At 58.3% G+C, this 13,240-nt stretch overlaps 1 protein-coding gene across 1 annotated transcript; it reads right to left on the reverse strand.

The window, feature by feature from the left end:
• Positions 1-8,860: 8,860 nt before the first annotated feature.
• On the reverse strand, positions 8,861-12,500 carry USH1G (USH1 protein network component sans). The gene is made up of 2 exons (XM_049860615.1): positions 12,234-12,500; positions 8,861-10,082 (listed from the first exon to the last, which is right to left on the reverse strand). The coding sequence occupies exons 1-2, from the start codon at positions 12,395-12,397 to the stop codon at positions 8,861-8,863; spliced, it is 1,386 nt and encodes a 461-aa protein (XP_049716572.1). The 5' UTR covers positions 12,398-12,500.
• Between the last annotated feature and the right edge of the window lie 740 nt (positions 12,501-13,240).

Consider the following 13,240-nt stretch of genomic DNA (forward strand, 5'->3'; position numbering starts at 1 on the left):
CTGTAAGTGCCAATGGGCCACCACAGGGAAGGGCTCACAGTAGATACTATCTTCGCGAGTTCCGTTCCTTGCGCTGTTGTAATGACGCTGTTGTTGCTGTGTTGAATCGTTGATACTATTTAATACTAATATAGAATGGCATTGATAATGATAATAGTAAATAGCTTCCGTTTCCAGTGAGAAAGGGTCTGGAATGCTCACTCCATTTCCCTCCCCTCCTTGCCCATGTTGTCCCCTGTGTGTGTGCGTGTGTGTGTGTGTGTGTGTGTGTGTAGAAGGCTGGGGGCCCAAGGTCCAGATGCCCCCCACCCCAGTTCTGCTCTGCAGTATGGAACAGGGTCTGCAGTAAGGGCAATGGGAACGGAGAAGGGGAGTTTGGGGACAAGCCAGGATGTCGGTTCTACCACTGGCTCCTCGATGCCCAGGCCTGGCTGATGCCCAGGGAGCCCTCCTCCATCCCCAGGTTCCTGTCTGCAGGTTCCTTGAGCTGCTTCTCCACCTATGGGGTGTCAGGGCTGAATTAAGCCCTTTGCTTGAATCCTCACAACCATCTTACAGTGGAGGGTATAATTATCCCCATTTACAGAGTGAAACACTAAGGATTAGAGAGGCAAATTAGCCTCCTCAGTAAGTGGCAGAGCTGTATGTCCAAAGAGAACACCCTAGCCCAGTAGAAGGCCCACCCAGGCCCCTTTGTACCCTGGGTGCCCTAAGATTGAGATTTACTTCCACCCCACCCCCTGCCTTCTGGGGCATTGGGCCTTCCCCCCGCCCCCACTGCCCTCTTTCTCCCCTAGGCCTCAACAAACCAGTCATCCAGAGAAAGAGTGGGGGGAACTCCATGGGAATCCTTAGTTCAGGGTGAGGGATGGGGCGAAGGGAGGTGGGTGGCTGGGAGCTTTGTCTTTCCAGTTTGAAGAAGCTGGCGCCCTAAATAGATAGTAGGCAGGAGGCGGAGTCTAAAATTAGACTCCAGAGGAACTCACAGAGCCCCAGTGAACATGGACCCACGTCCCCTTCAGGCGCATTCAGGGCACTAAAGCAAAGACAAATGAGCGAAACCGCAGAGACCCACACGCACTCAGCTCATGCATGGACACCACCTTCCAGGAGAGTTCTGGGCCTCACTAAGCCTACTCCCAAGTTCCCACAGATACACAGCAGCATCCTCCCCCAGGCACCCTGAGTCCACATCTTGTATACACACCCACATAGACACACACGTGTACACGGGCTCACAGGTACACACACCGGCACAGGAGGCTGAAGGGGAGGAACATGTGGATGGAGGAAGAGGAGCCCTGCCTATCCCACCTCCCCAAATCCTGCCACCTGAGCCCCTGCTCCTGGCCTGGAGGGCCCCAGGCTCGGGGAATGAGGCTGAGTGGTCCGCGTGCCAGGGGACAGCCTGAGGAGGTAGTTCACCAAAGCGGGGTAGAGGGAGGTGGGGGCTGCCAGAAATTTGATACCTGGGTTTAAATCCCACAGCCCTGGCATTTCTGTGGTCAGGGGTTTGGAGAAATTGCTTCACCTGCCTGAGTCCTGGTTTCATTACCTGTGTGATGGGGCAATGCAATGACCCTGTCCTCCTGGGTTTGCTGTAGTGGGGACCTAGAAGGTGCTCAGGATGGGTCCTGAGAAGGCAGCTGGCAGTGAGCAGCAATGAGAATGGGCAGACTAGACAGCCTGACTCATTCACCTCCTAGCAGATCATCTGGACCCCCTGAACCTCAGTTGCAGCATCTATAAAATGGAACTAGAAATAATGCCTTCCTGCCCTTGGTGGCATAGTGGTTAACAGCTATGGCTGCTAACCAAAAAGTCAACAGTTCGAACCCACCGGCCTCCTTGGAAACCCTATGAGGCAGTTCTAATCTGTCCTATAGGGCTGCTATGAGTTGGAATCAACACGACGGCAATGGTTTTTTGTTTTTTGTTTTTTTTGCCCTTGCCCACCTCAGATGACGCTGTAAGACTCGGAGAGACATCGGTGTGAAGGATGGTTTGGATTCTGTGGGACCGAGAGAGCCCCACGGGGCAGTGAGGGTGGGGTCAAGACCCAACTGGGCCAGCAGCTGCTGTTGCCCCCACCGCCTCACTTTCTTCGTGAACACCCTGCCCCCCCAAGGCACCCACCAGCTGCTGTTCAGGGTTCGGTGAAACAATTTCCCTGGAGTATACATTTCCAGAGTGGCGGAGGGTCTCCACTCGCCACAGTCCCACAACACAGAACTGCAGGGCCCACTCAGGGCCCAGGTGGATTAGAGAAGCCAGACTGAGTGAGGAACATATAGTCTCACACGGCTTCCTGGGGCTCTCCATGCCGGCTCCCCCTGGCCTTTCTCTACAGACCAGGAGTTGGGGGCTCTGAATGGACTTGCCAGAAGTTTCCCCACCTCAGGCTCCAAACCCCATCAGGTTTAGCCATTCAACAATAAAAACAGTGGTGATGGCCAGCCAGACCTGGCACAGCTATGGCATCAGACAGATGAGGAGGCAAGCCCTGTTTGTTCTCTTACTGGCTGTGTGAGCCTGAGAATGCCCAAATGCTCTTGGGCCTCAGTTTTCTCCTCTGTCAAATGGGTTTAACAATTCCCAGGCGCTAGGTTATCATAACAATTAACTGAAATCACATATGTGAAGTCCCGACGTACACAGTAGGCGCTTGATAAATGCTCACTGTCATGATGAAATATGACACAATTGGGAGCCAGCCTATCCGGGCTTGAATTCTGTCTCCACCACAACAGCGATGTGACCTTGGGCATGTTTTATAGACAGCTCTGTGCCTCATTTTCCTCATTTGACAAACAGAAATCAGAAAGGTGCCTGCCTCCCAACGTTGTGCTGAGGGCCAAGTAATGCACATGAAATGCCTGGGCCATGGTCAACATTGCTACTACTATTGATGGGAGATGAGACTTGGCTTGGAGACTTGTGCTGTACACCTACTATGTACTGAGCAAAGTTAGGTTATTAAGTCCCCCAGTAACCCCATAAGGAAGGCATCTTTAGCTCCAGTTTATGGAAAAGGAAATGCAGTGAGGCTACTGTCTTGACCAAGGTCATGGCTCTGTAGCAGCAGATGTGGGATTTGAACTCAGGTCTTCAGACTCCATGTTCCCCTAGAGTCCAGGCATTCCTTCAGTGGTTTTCAAACTGTGTTCCTGGGAACCCAAGAGTTCCCTGGAAGTGCAACAGAAAGACGGGGAGAAAGAGAGGCTGACTGAGAGACCCAGTGTAACAGGGAGAAACAGGACAGAGAAAGACCAAGAGACCGGAGGACAGAGAGGAAGGCAGGGAGGGGTGGACTCTGGTTGGGATGAACGCTTCTGCAGGCTTCAGGCCCCACCTCGGCAGCCTCCCAGACCACCCCACCCCCCAGTAATCTGCTCAGTGGCCCCTTGACCCATCTTGCCTCTCTCAGCCCAGCCCCCCAGAGCAGGTGGGTAGTGCGGGTCAGATTATGTGCTTAGACTGCTGAAGCTGCCAGCATGCCTCCACCTGCCTCAGACTGACCCTGGCACATGCCTGGGTCAAGGGAACCCAAGATCAAAGATAGCATCCACCAAAGGGCACAGGTGCTTGGTGGGGGGTGGAGGAATACATCACTCTGGTTAGGTATATGAGTTTCAGTACCAGGGAAATCTGGTTTTCAGGCCTGGTTTATCTACCTACTAGCTCTGTGAACTCGGGCAAGTCATATCACTGCTCTGAGCCTCTGTTTTCCCACCTGTAAAATGAGGACAATGATAATGTTAGTACTTCCTTTATAGGGTTGTGGTTCTACTGTGTGTTCTATTATTAACATAAGAGCCTCCCACCTTGTAAGCTCTCAGTAAATGGGTAGTAAAAACTTGAAAGCTTGCTCCTGAGGAGGAGGGTGGTCCAAGGGACCCAGGTCAGGGAGCCTAAAAGCTCAAATTTTCCTTCACTTACTGGTGTGGGACCTTCGGAGTGTCATGTGAGCTCTCTGATGCTCAGTCCCTTCATCTATGGAATGGGGCTCAAATCCACTGGCTTCCCTACTTTATAGGAGGGCGGGAAAGCTTTCAATAAACTCTAATGTCAGTTAGTGGTGTAATGGGGGCCCAGAAGGCAGTGGGTCTGCTACTCCCTCTCCAGAAAAGATGGCCAGGCCTTCGAACACCCCAGAACAGCTCCGACCTCCTGGGGGGTCCTCCCACTGAACAGTGGTCCATCATTGGTTAACTGACCCCATGCTCCATTCCTTGGCCCTGGCTGGATTGTCAATGCCCCCTGCTGGTCAGAAGGGGATGCCTCCAGTGATGTCTGCATGAGCAGGGTGGTGGTGGATCTCCCTCCTATGGGGATTCAGAGAGCTGGCTGTCCAGGATTCACCTACTGGGCTGGGCCAACTGCAAATGCAAGGAGTGCCCCATGGGCCAACAACAACCATGATCATTGTTAACTGATGTATACAAAATATCAGGCAGTGTGCCAAGAGTTTTATACACGATATTATTTCATGCTCCTAATAATGTATGCGGTTGATGCTGTTATTAGAATACCAATTTTACAGGTGAGGAAGTAGACTGAGAGGCTGGATAACTTACCCCAGGCCACACAGCTGGGAAGGGGTGGAACCAGTTTATTGCCCAGGTCTGGCTGGGCCCAGGCCCAGCCACCTCCCATAGAACCCTGACTGATCTCAGAGACGGTGACACAGACATGTATTGCAGGAGGACAAGGATGCAGTCTGCTTCCATAAAGACCACAGCCTTGGAAACCCTATGGAGCAGTTCTACTCTGTCCTACAGTGTCCCTATTGACTTAACAGTACTGGGTCCATATTATTACCAGATGTTAATCCTCAAAAGGTGAAGAACCATTGATTATTCTAAACTTTTAAGACTTACCTAGCCTCGATCTAAATTTTTCGGGGCATGAGTGGAGGAAGTTGAGTCCCTACCATGTAAAAGTCTTCTTCCCTTTGCTTGTGTTTAAAGTCCCCTCTGGCTTCCTGGAGTCACATCTGTTATTCCTGATGCCCCAAGCTTCCACCCTCGAGTTACGTTGATCCATCGGAGACTCTGCCCCTGCTGTTTCCGGTTAGTCCCTGCGTCCAAGCTAAAGCTCGGATCAACTCTCTGTTTTGTCACTGTGAGTCCTCACCCCCATGTCCTTCCCTGGACCAGCGCGGAGACCGGAGGGTCTTTCGTGAGGTAGGTGCAGTAACCAGAATGGCCAGCAGAGGTCTCAGAGCCGACTAACCCCGTGGAGCGTCGGAGGGCTCCTGCCTCCTCCGCGACCCTTGGCAGCCTAGGGGTGAGGAAAGCGTGGCAGCAGTCGGGAAGCCTGTGTTCTGGGTCTGGACCTATTTGGACAAGTCTCTTTCCCTCTGTGGGCCTCGGTTTTCCCATCTGTAAAGTGGAGGGAGGTGATCCAAGACTTCCTAGATGGTTGCTAGGCAACCTGCCTGCACTGACTTCGCCCTGGGAAGCCTTCTGATGGATGCCTCTGGGAGGGGGCCGTCTTGAACACCCCGTGGCAGGCTGCCACATCTTTCTCCCACAGAGCGACTGATGAGTTTGAACCACCAGCCTTCCTGTCAGCAGCTGAGGGCTTAACCGCTACACCACCAGGGCTCCTGCCCTGGGAGAGAAAAGGGGGTTCTAAATCCGGCTGCTCCCAGGAGCTCTCTGGCAATAGGGCACTGGTGAAAACCACAGGAAATAGAAACCCCCTGGAGGCTTCCCAAGGGCATCTCAGGGCCTGGAGAACAGGGCTTATGGGCCCAGGGCCTGGATGACAGGGTGGCAGTCTCCAGGGTACGCCACATCCAGGGCTTCTGCCCAGCCCTGGAGAAGCCCAGGCAGGCGGGCCCTGAGTAGGAAGGGAGAAGGAGCCTTCCTGCCTTCAGCACTGCAGGTCCAGGAACAAGGCTGGAGCCTGGGCCACCGTCCTGGCTCAGCTATTGGGGACACACCTGTCCCAGTTCTTAACCTTCCCCTCCATCAACTCCTAGTTCGGGGCCAGACTAACTGGGCTGAAGGCCCAGGGATGAGGGAAGGCCCTGTAGAGACCCACATGGGGGAGGAGAGTCCTGCCCAAGGGCTCATCCCAGGCTCAAGGACTCCCTCCAAGGAGCAGGCCACATCCTCACAGGCCCAGAGAAGACCTCTTGCACCCCACCCCCCACGCTCTTGCTCTCTTCCCTCTCCCCCTCCTGCCCCCCAAGTGATTAGAGAACAAGACACAGACATGACAAGGATGCAGAATGTTCTCTCCAGATGTTATAATGAGGCTGAGGGAGGGGTTGGCTGTACAGGGGTGCCAATGGCAGAGCCTCCCACTGCAGCAGGAGGAGCTGGGAGGGGCTGATCGGGAGGGAAAGGGCAGCACCTAGGGCACCGAGAAAGACAATCGACACTTGGGGTGGCCCCAGGCCCAGGGAGCAGGAAGAAGGACTGGGTAGGCTCCGGGTGGCAGTGGTGGGCAGCCAAGCCCTCAGTGCCCTGCGGTGGGGAGTAGGAACCCCCTCCTTTACGCCCCAGCTCTTGCAGTGTGTCTAAGAAGGGAAAATCCTCCAAACAGGCGTGTCCCGAAGGGCCCCCCAAGACAGGCTGGAGGGAGGTCTGTGGTGTTCCTTGGGGGCACTCTCTCACCAGACCTCTGCCAAGGGGGGCCCGGGGGGGCAGAGGCTGAGGCGGTGCTCCCCGTGGGGGCTGCCTCCCAGGCTGAGGGACTGGATGAGAAGAAAGGGCGCATCTGCATGGGGGTGTGATATGCACTCACATGTGTGCGGAGCCCTGAGTGATTCTCCCACCTCACTCTGACTGGACACACATCTGTCCTCCCGCTGTTGCCACCATCACAGAGCAGGGACACGTGTGAGCTCACACTTTACCACTATCCATGCAGGTTCATGCAGCAGCCCAGACCCTTCCCAACCACAAGAGAAACCTGCCAACTACCCCCAACACAGATACTCAAGCACCCTGCCTCTGGGCCTGGGGACAACCAGCAGCTGAGGTGACGCATGTCCTCAGACCCCTCCCATGTCCCCCTCACAGGACTTGTGGGACACCCAGCCACACCCAGCTTCTGCCTGTCTCAGGGCCTGGGTGACATGGAGGCACTTGGTAGGGACCTTTCTCCAGCCCAGAGCCACCCGTCAGGCCCGGGAGCCATAATACTGCAGACTGCTGCTCCAGCCTCTGGCATCTATCGCCTGGCCCCTGGAGCACCTGGCAGACCAGGCTGTAAAACTGAGGAGTGGGCTGGAGGAAGACAGGGTGGGGAGGGTGAGCTGGGCAGGGCACCTGTCACCTCCCTTCCCCATCTGGCACTCCAGCTCCAGCCGTGGTCATGGTCAGTGGGTAAAGGAGAGGGGGCGACTGAGCTCAGGGATGGGAGGGGGTGTTTGGCTGAAGAGTCTGGCCTAACCGCCTCTCTGGGGGTGTATGTGTGCAAATGGGGTGGGAAGACAGTCCAGGTTCTTGCCTTCACAAAGTGTAGTAAGAGAGCAAGTCCCCACCTTGAGTGCAGGAGAGAACGGCCTGCCTCGGAGGGTGGTGGGGAGAGAGAGTGAAGCCAGAGGACAGGCAGTGCCCTTCTGGCTCTGCCGGCCATGGCCCCACCCTCTGGGCCTGGCCTTCCACAAAGCCAGGTGTCCCTTTTGGCTGCCCAGATGAGGGTGCCTCGAACCTCTGTCAGAGGGCACTGGCCCCTTCAGGGCCTTCTGGACCCCTCGGAGCTGACATTCTGCCTCTCGGGGGGCCTGCAGGCCACTCTGCTGCCAGGTGTGACAGGCTCTCAAGGGCAGTGACACAGTGGTCCTTGCTCCTGGGGTAGGGGTCGGTGGGACTGCAGGGCTGGCGAACGGGGCGGGGAGGACCTGGCAGCCCAATGTGGGATGTGGCAACTCATGATTCGTTTGGTCTGGGGGAGAAGCCCCCAGTTATCTGTGGAGGAAAAGACAGAAAGAGAGTGTTCAGATGAGGGCTTTCGAAGACGTCATTTTAGACCAGGACCAGGCATTTGGATGCCTTAGCCTCACCTCCCCTGCCCCAAACTCTAACCCAGACTGCCTCCCCACACCCACCCGTGTCCCAGCCCTCCCGGGTAAAGTCCACAGATATCAAAGGCAGAGGCCGTGCTTGCTGGGGTCTGTGGGGTGCCATGATGGATGGGTCTGGGGAGGGACCAGCCAACAGCACAGCCAGTGGCCAGCCTAGGGACACTTTTGATGGCTTTTGAATGTGACAACTCTGCCCTCTGTTGGCCCTTTTGGGGGCATTTTTTTCACATTTCTGGTTGGCTGACAGGTAAACCATCTGCCTTGAAGGCTTGGGCAGTTGGATGACCTGCTGGCTGCCACCCCCACATCTCACAGGAGGTACCTTGTCCCAATCCCTAGAGATATACCAGACCAGAGACCAATCCTGGCTCTGCTCTGAGCAGCGGCAGGAGGTTGGGATGAGTCGTTCAAACCCTGGGAGCCTCCGCTTCCTCATCTGTAAGATGGGAATGGTATAGTCCATCTCACTGCGCAGCTGGGCAGCATTAAATGAGACAACACACCTAAGGGCCTAGCCCAGCACTCGGGAGACGGGAGGGCTCAAAGCCGTCCTGGGGGTGATTACCATGACGACCGTATCTCATCCAAACCAAGGCGCCCATTTTGCCACTTTTTGATATCTCCAAAATCGAGGAGCATTTTGCAGTCACTGTGGTAAGAGAACCCCTTGTTATGATTAAGTTGGCAGCTTCTTTTTCTGCCTCGGTGGTACATAAAATAGTGGTGCGTCTTGAAATTGATGGCTACTTAGATTTTATGAAATACGGTCTTATGCCCCCTCCGCCTTCCCCCCATCCCAGCCGAAGACTCCAGCACTCACAGCTCGGTGTCCTCCAGGGCAGGCGGGCGCTCCAGCGCCTGCCGCCGCCTCCGCACGGCCCCCATGATCTTCTTGCGCGGCCCCAGAGGGATGCTGATGCTGCGGAGGTCGAGGTCCGAGCACAGCATCAGCGCCTCCAGGTCGATCTTCTCCTGCCGCAGGAGGGCGGCCAAGTCCTGCAAGTGCAGCGAGGCCAGGAAGGTCTCCAGCGGGCTGGTCTCGGGTTCCAAGTCCTCGTCCAGGCCCAAGTCCACCTCATCCCAGGGCAGCTCCTCTGGGCAGCTGCGGTCCTGCAGGCTGTTGGCACTGCCCAGGCTGTCGTCGTCCAGGCTGGGGGGGCTCTGCAGCCGAGCCCGCGGCGTCCCCACCCGGTCCAGGCCGCCTTCCTCGCGGCCCAGGCCCTGCAGACCGCTGCTCAGGTAGTTCCTGCGGAACACCATGGTGCCCAGGCCGGGCCGGGTAAACAAGGAGTCGTGGCCTGAGTCTGTGCTAACCTCCGAATGGGCTGGCTCGGCCGCCAGCGTGGCACGGGAGACGCTGTCCTCGTCCGAGAGGAACATGTCCCGGAGCGGGGAGCGGCCCCACTCCTTGGGATTGGCGTAGGTGCCCTGGCGTACAAACATCACGTCGCTGCCCAGCTGCAGGCCTGAGAGCGAGCGCACGCTCTTGCGGCCGTCCTCTGAGATCTTGAAGGTGCCCTCACCGCCTTGCTTTCGCCGTTCCAGTTTGCGCTGGATCTTGGTCTTGCCCCGGGCGGTGCCGTGCAGCGTAGCCTGTGAGTAGGGCAGGTGGCTGCTCAGCGCCAGGTGCTGCAGCCGTCTGCTCAAGGTGCTGGAGGTGAGGCTGGAGAAGCTGAGAGTGTCGGAGCGCTCGGCCAGCTCGCGCCTGTAGAGTCTCTCCATGCGCTCGTGGTGCTTGCGCTGCATCTTGGCGCACTCGCGGATACGCCGCTCCGCCTCGCGGAAGGCCTTGTCCTTGAGCTTACCCACCAGCTTGGGGTTGAGGCTGCTCTGCTTTGCTGCGATGGAGTCCAGGTAGCGCACACACTCCATGTGGCCCTTCATGGCGGCCATGTCCAGCGGCGTGTGGTAGTCGTTGTCCAGGCACCAGATGTTGGCCCCAAAGGACACCAGGAAGGACAGGCAGTGCAGGTGGCCATTGGAGGCTGCCAGGTGCAGGGGCGTGTTGCCCCAGATGTCACACTTGTCTGGGTCACCCCTACAGGGAGGACATGTGAGGAGGGAGGGGTGATGAGCCACCAACCTGGCAAGTGCCGAGGGAGTGCAAGGGACCCCCAGCCTTGTTGAGCTTCTGCACAGCTGTGCCAGGTCCCAAAGGGTCCACGGAGGGCTGAGACCTCTCCTCTGACTCCAGGGGACACGCAGTCTTGCACCACCAAAAGGACCAAGTGAGCCCAGGAGAAAAAAACGACCCCAGGCACCCAAGGGGCGGGGCTCCGGAGGAGGCGGGACTAGGGTGAGGCCTTCCCCACTGTTACTGAGGGCTGGGAATCTCAGGGGATAAATATTTGATGCCCAGAGAGAAAGGAGTGAATTATTCATGGGCCCCAGGGGGGAGCAGGCCCAGAGAGGTGGTGGGCCTGGGCCCAGTTTGGGTCTCAGGCAGGCATGGTGGTGAGTGTGGCTGTGTGTGCCTGGTGAGTGTGCCAGCAGAAGAGAGGCGGTATGTGCTGGGCCTGCACTCCAGCTGAGCGTGCCACGGTGTGCGCTTGCACCTCTCGGCCTAGCCATGTTGGCAGGGAGTGGGGCCAGGCCTGGCAAGCCCCACTGTGAGAGCAGGTGTCGGGTCTTGGCCTGGGCCAGGAAGGGAGTGTGGGGACAGCCAGGACTGGAGGGGAGGAGGTGGAAGTCGGGTCCCTAGCCTGGCCGCCCTCCCCTCCCAGGGCTGCCCCATCTATGGGGGTTCTGTAAGGCTGGCTAGTGTGGGCCACCCAGAGGTCCCCACCCAGCCCCCTCCAACACCCTCCTCACCAGACTGTCCCCTTGGGGCAGTCTCCAGCTGGTGGGAACCAGGGAGCTGTGTCTCCTCCCGAGCTCTCTCCTCCCTCAGGGGGCTAGCTCAGCGCTGCCCCTGCCCACACTAATGAGGCCACAAGGCCACCCCCCAGGGCTGGGAAGAATCACTCCCTTGTCTCAGCAGCTCCCCCACACCCCGCCTCTGCTCCTCCTAGGCTCCAAGTCTTGCCAGATGACACGGTAGGGGGCTGCTGGCATCTGGCCCACACCCCATCAAACACCAGTCCTTGCCCTCTGAAGGGGCTGGGGGGTTGGTGCACCAAGGGGGAACCCTCTTCCAGTCCTCCTGTGGGTCTCTCTGAGGGAAGGCAGGGGATCAGGGTCACTGTAGTTCCTCTTGGGGTGGGGAGGGCCAGTCTTGGCCTTTTGGAACATGCCTGGCCACCTGTCTTAGGTGGGCAGGGCCCAGGAGCAGCCTTGGAGGAAAAGGAGGAGGAGGGCCAGAAGGGTTTCTCACCCACCACAGGCTCAGGCCTCAGGCCAGGACCTGCCACCAGGTCCAGCTCTGCCTTCCTGGGGCACCTCTTCCATATTCACCCTCCATCTCTTCCTCCCTTTTCCCTTTCCAGGCATCCAGTCCAACCTGGCTTCTCATGACAAAGCTGCTGTGGTGGGGAGTTGTTCACAGTCCTGAGCCCTGGGCCCTGTATTCCCAGCCTTGACCTCCCAACCCCTTCCTTGGCCCTGACCCACACTTTCCTCCAGGACAACTCCAAAGGGAGGGTGAGGAGGGCGGAACTCCTTCAAGGGCCACAGGTGCCCCAGTGCTCACCTCTGGCCTGCGATGGGGGAGGGGCACAGAGGGAGTTAATGGGGTGGCTGAACTGGGTGACATTTGGTGTTGTGGATAGTGCCCATAAATCCCAGGAATGAGCGGGGTGAGGGAGAGGACTGTGGGAGGCCCAGCGCTGGAGGCTGGGAGTGGTGGGTACAGACAGACGCTCCTTTTCAAGCCCCTACCTCCACCCCTTTGAGCTTCTCTGCCTTCTCCCAGATTTTCTCACTTGTCCTTCACTCTCACTTCCTTCACTCTTCCAGGTGGCCTGGCCCAGGAGACCTCTCCCACCTTCCCCTTGCTCTGCAGCCCCCAATCATAACACCCTCAGATTCCACTCCCTCCACTCCTCGCTCCTCTTCCAGGTTACAAGTGTCACCCTCTCAGCTTTTCTCCCCCTCCCTCCCACACCTGCCAGGCCCCAAGGCCCAGTTAGGGTCTGTGGTGGGGAGAGGGGCTCACAGAAAGAGAGAAGGTGCCCTGGGACCTGAGGGTGTCTCAGTGGCCTGGAGCGTAGGGAGACTCTTTCACCTTCCACGTGGGTTGGGGGCGACTCACCCTCGGCTCACGATGAGGCGCAGCGCCTCCAGGTTGCCGTGGTAGGCAGCCCAGAGGGTGGGAGTCATGCCATCCTCATCGGGGGCATTCAGCTCCTTCCGGGTGGCTTCCTTGAGGAGCTCCAGGTAGCCGTCCCTGGCTGCCCGGTGGTACTGGTCATTCATGGTGCCCGGTTTGGACGGGGCGGGCAGGGGACACGGGGCGAGGCCCCCCACAGGGGAGGGCAGCAGGGTCAGGGCTGGGGCATGGGGCTGGGGGAAGGGACAGGGCAGGGGCCGGAGCCGCCAGCCCCCGCTGCCGCGGACAGGGTGTGGAGCTCCAGAGCTAAGGGACAAGGGACATCTGAGCTGCTCACCCGGCTGGGAGGGGGGGAGCTCCGCCACCAGGGCACCGCCCCCGGCTTCCCCTGGGTCCTAAATCCCCGATCTTGGAACACAGGGTGACCACGAGAGGCCCTGTCCTCTCTCCAAAAGTACCTGCGCCAGTACCTCCTGGCGACAGTCGGGGTCAGTGTGGGGACAGTCCAGGGTTCATCCTTTCTGGAGCTCCGGCACTGCGACCCCCGACTTCTCCACCCGTCACAGGAACGACCAAAGGCTGGGGAGGGGTGCCTGAGAGCAGGGTGGAGGGGCAGTCCTGAACCCCAGGACAGTAGACGTAAGAGGGGCATGAGGACAGGCCTCGAGACATCGCGTAGAAAGTGGCTGGTGGGCCGCCACGCCCTCGAGCGGGGTAGTTTTGCCGCGTTCCAGCAGGGGGCGCCAGAGGGCTGGGCGCGGACTCAGCGCGCAGCGTGGGAAGCCTGTATCGCAGCCGTCGCCTCGCAGCATCCCGCCGAGCAGGGAGCCGGGATACAGTGAGAAGGAACTTCGATCGCTGCGAGGGCCGTCGGCGAAAGAGGGACTGGGGTCCCGATCTCAGGGCAGCGGCGGAGAGGAGGTCTAGGGCGCGCCGGGGCTGTGAGGGTGTCTTGGGTCGCTGCGAGCCCTCGGGGCGTCTCCAGGGCA

This window comes from Elephas maximus, chromosome 19 (assembly GCF_024166365.1).
Source record: "Elephas maximus indicus isolate mEleMax1 chromosome 19, mEleMax1 primary haplotype, whole genome shotgun sequence".
Lineage (NCBI taxonomy): Eukaryota > Metazoa > Chordata > Mammalia > Proboscidea > Elephantidae > Elephas > Elephas maximus.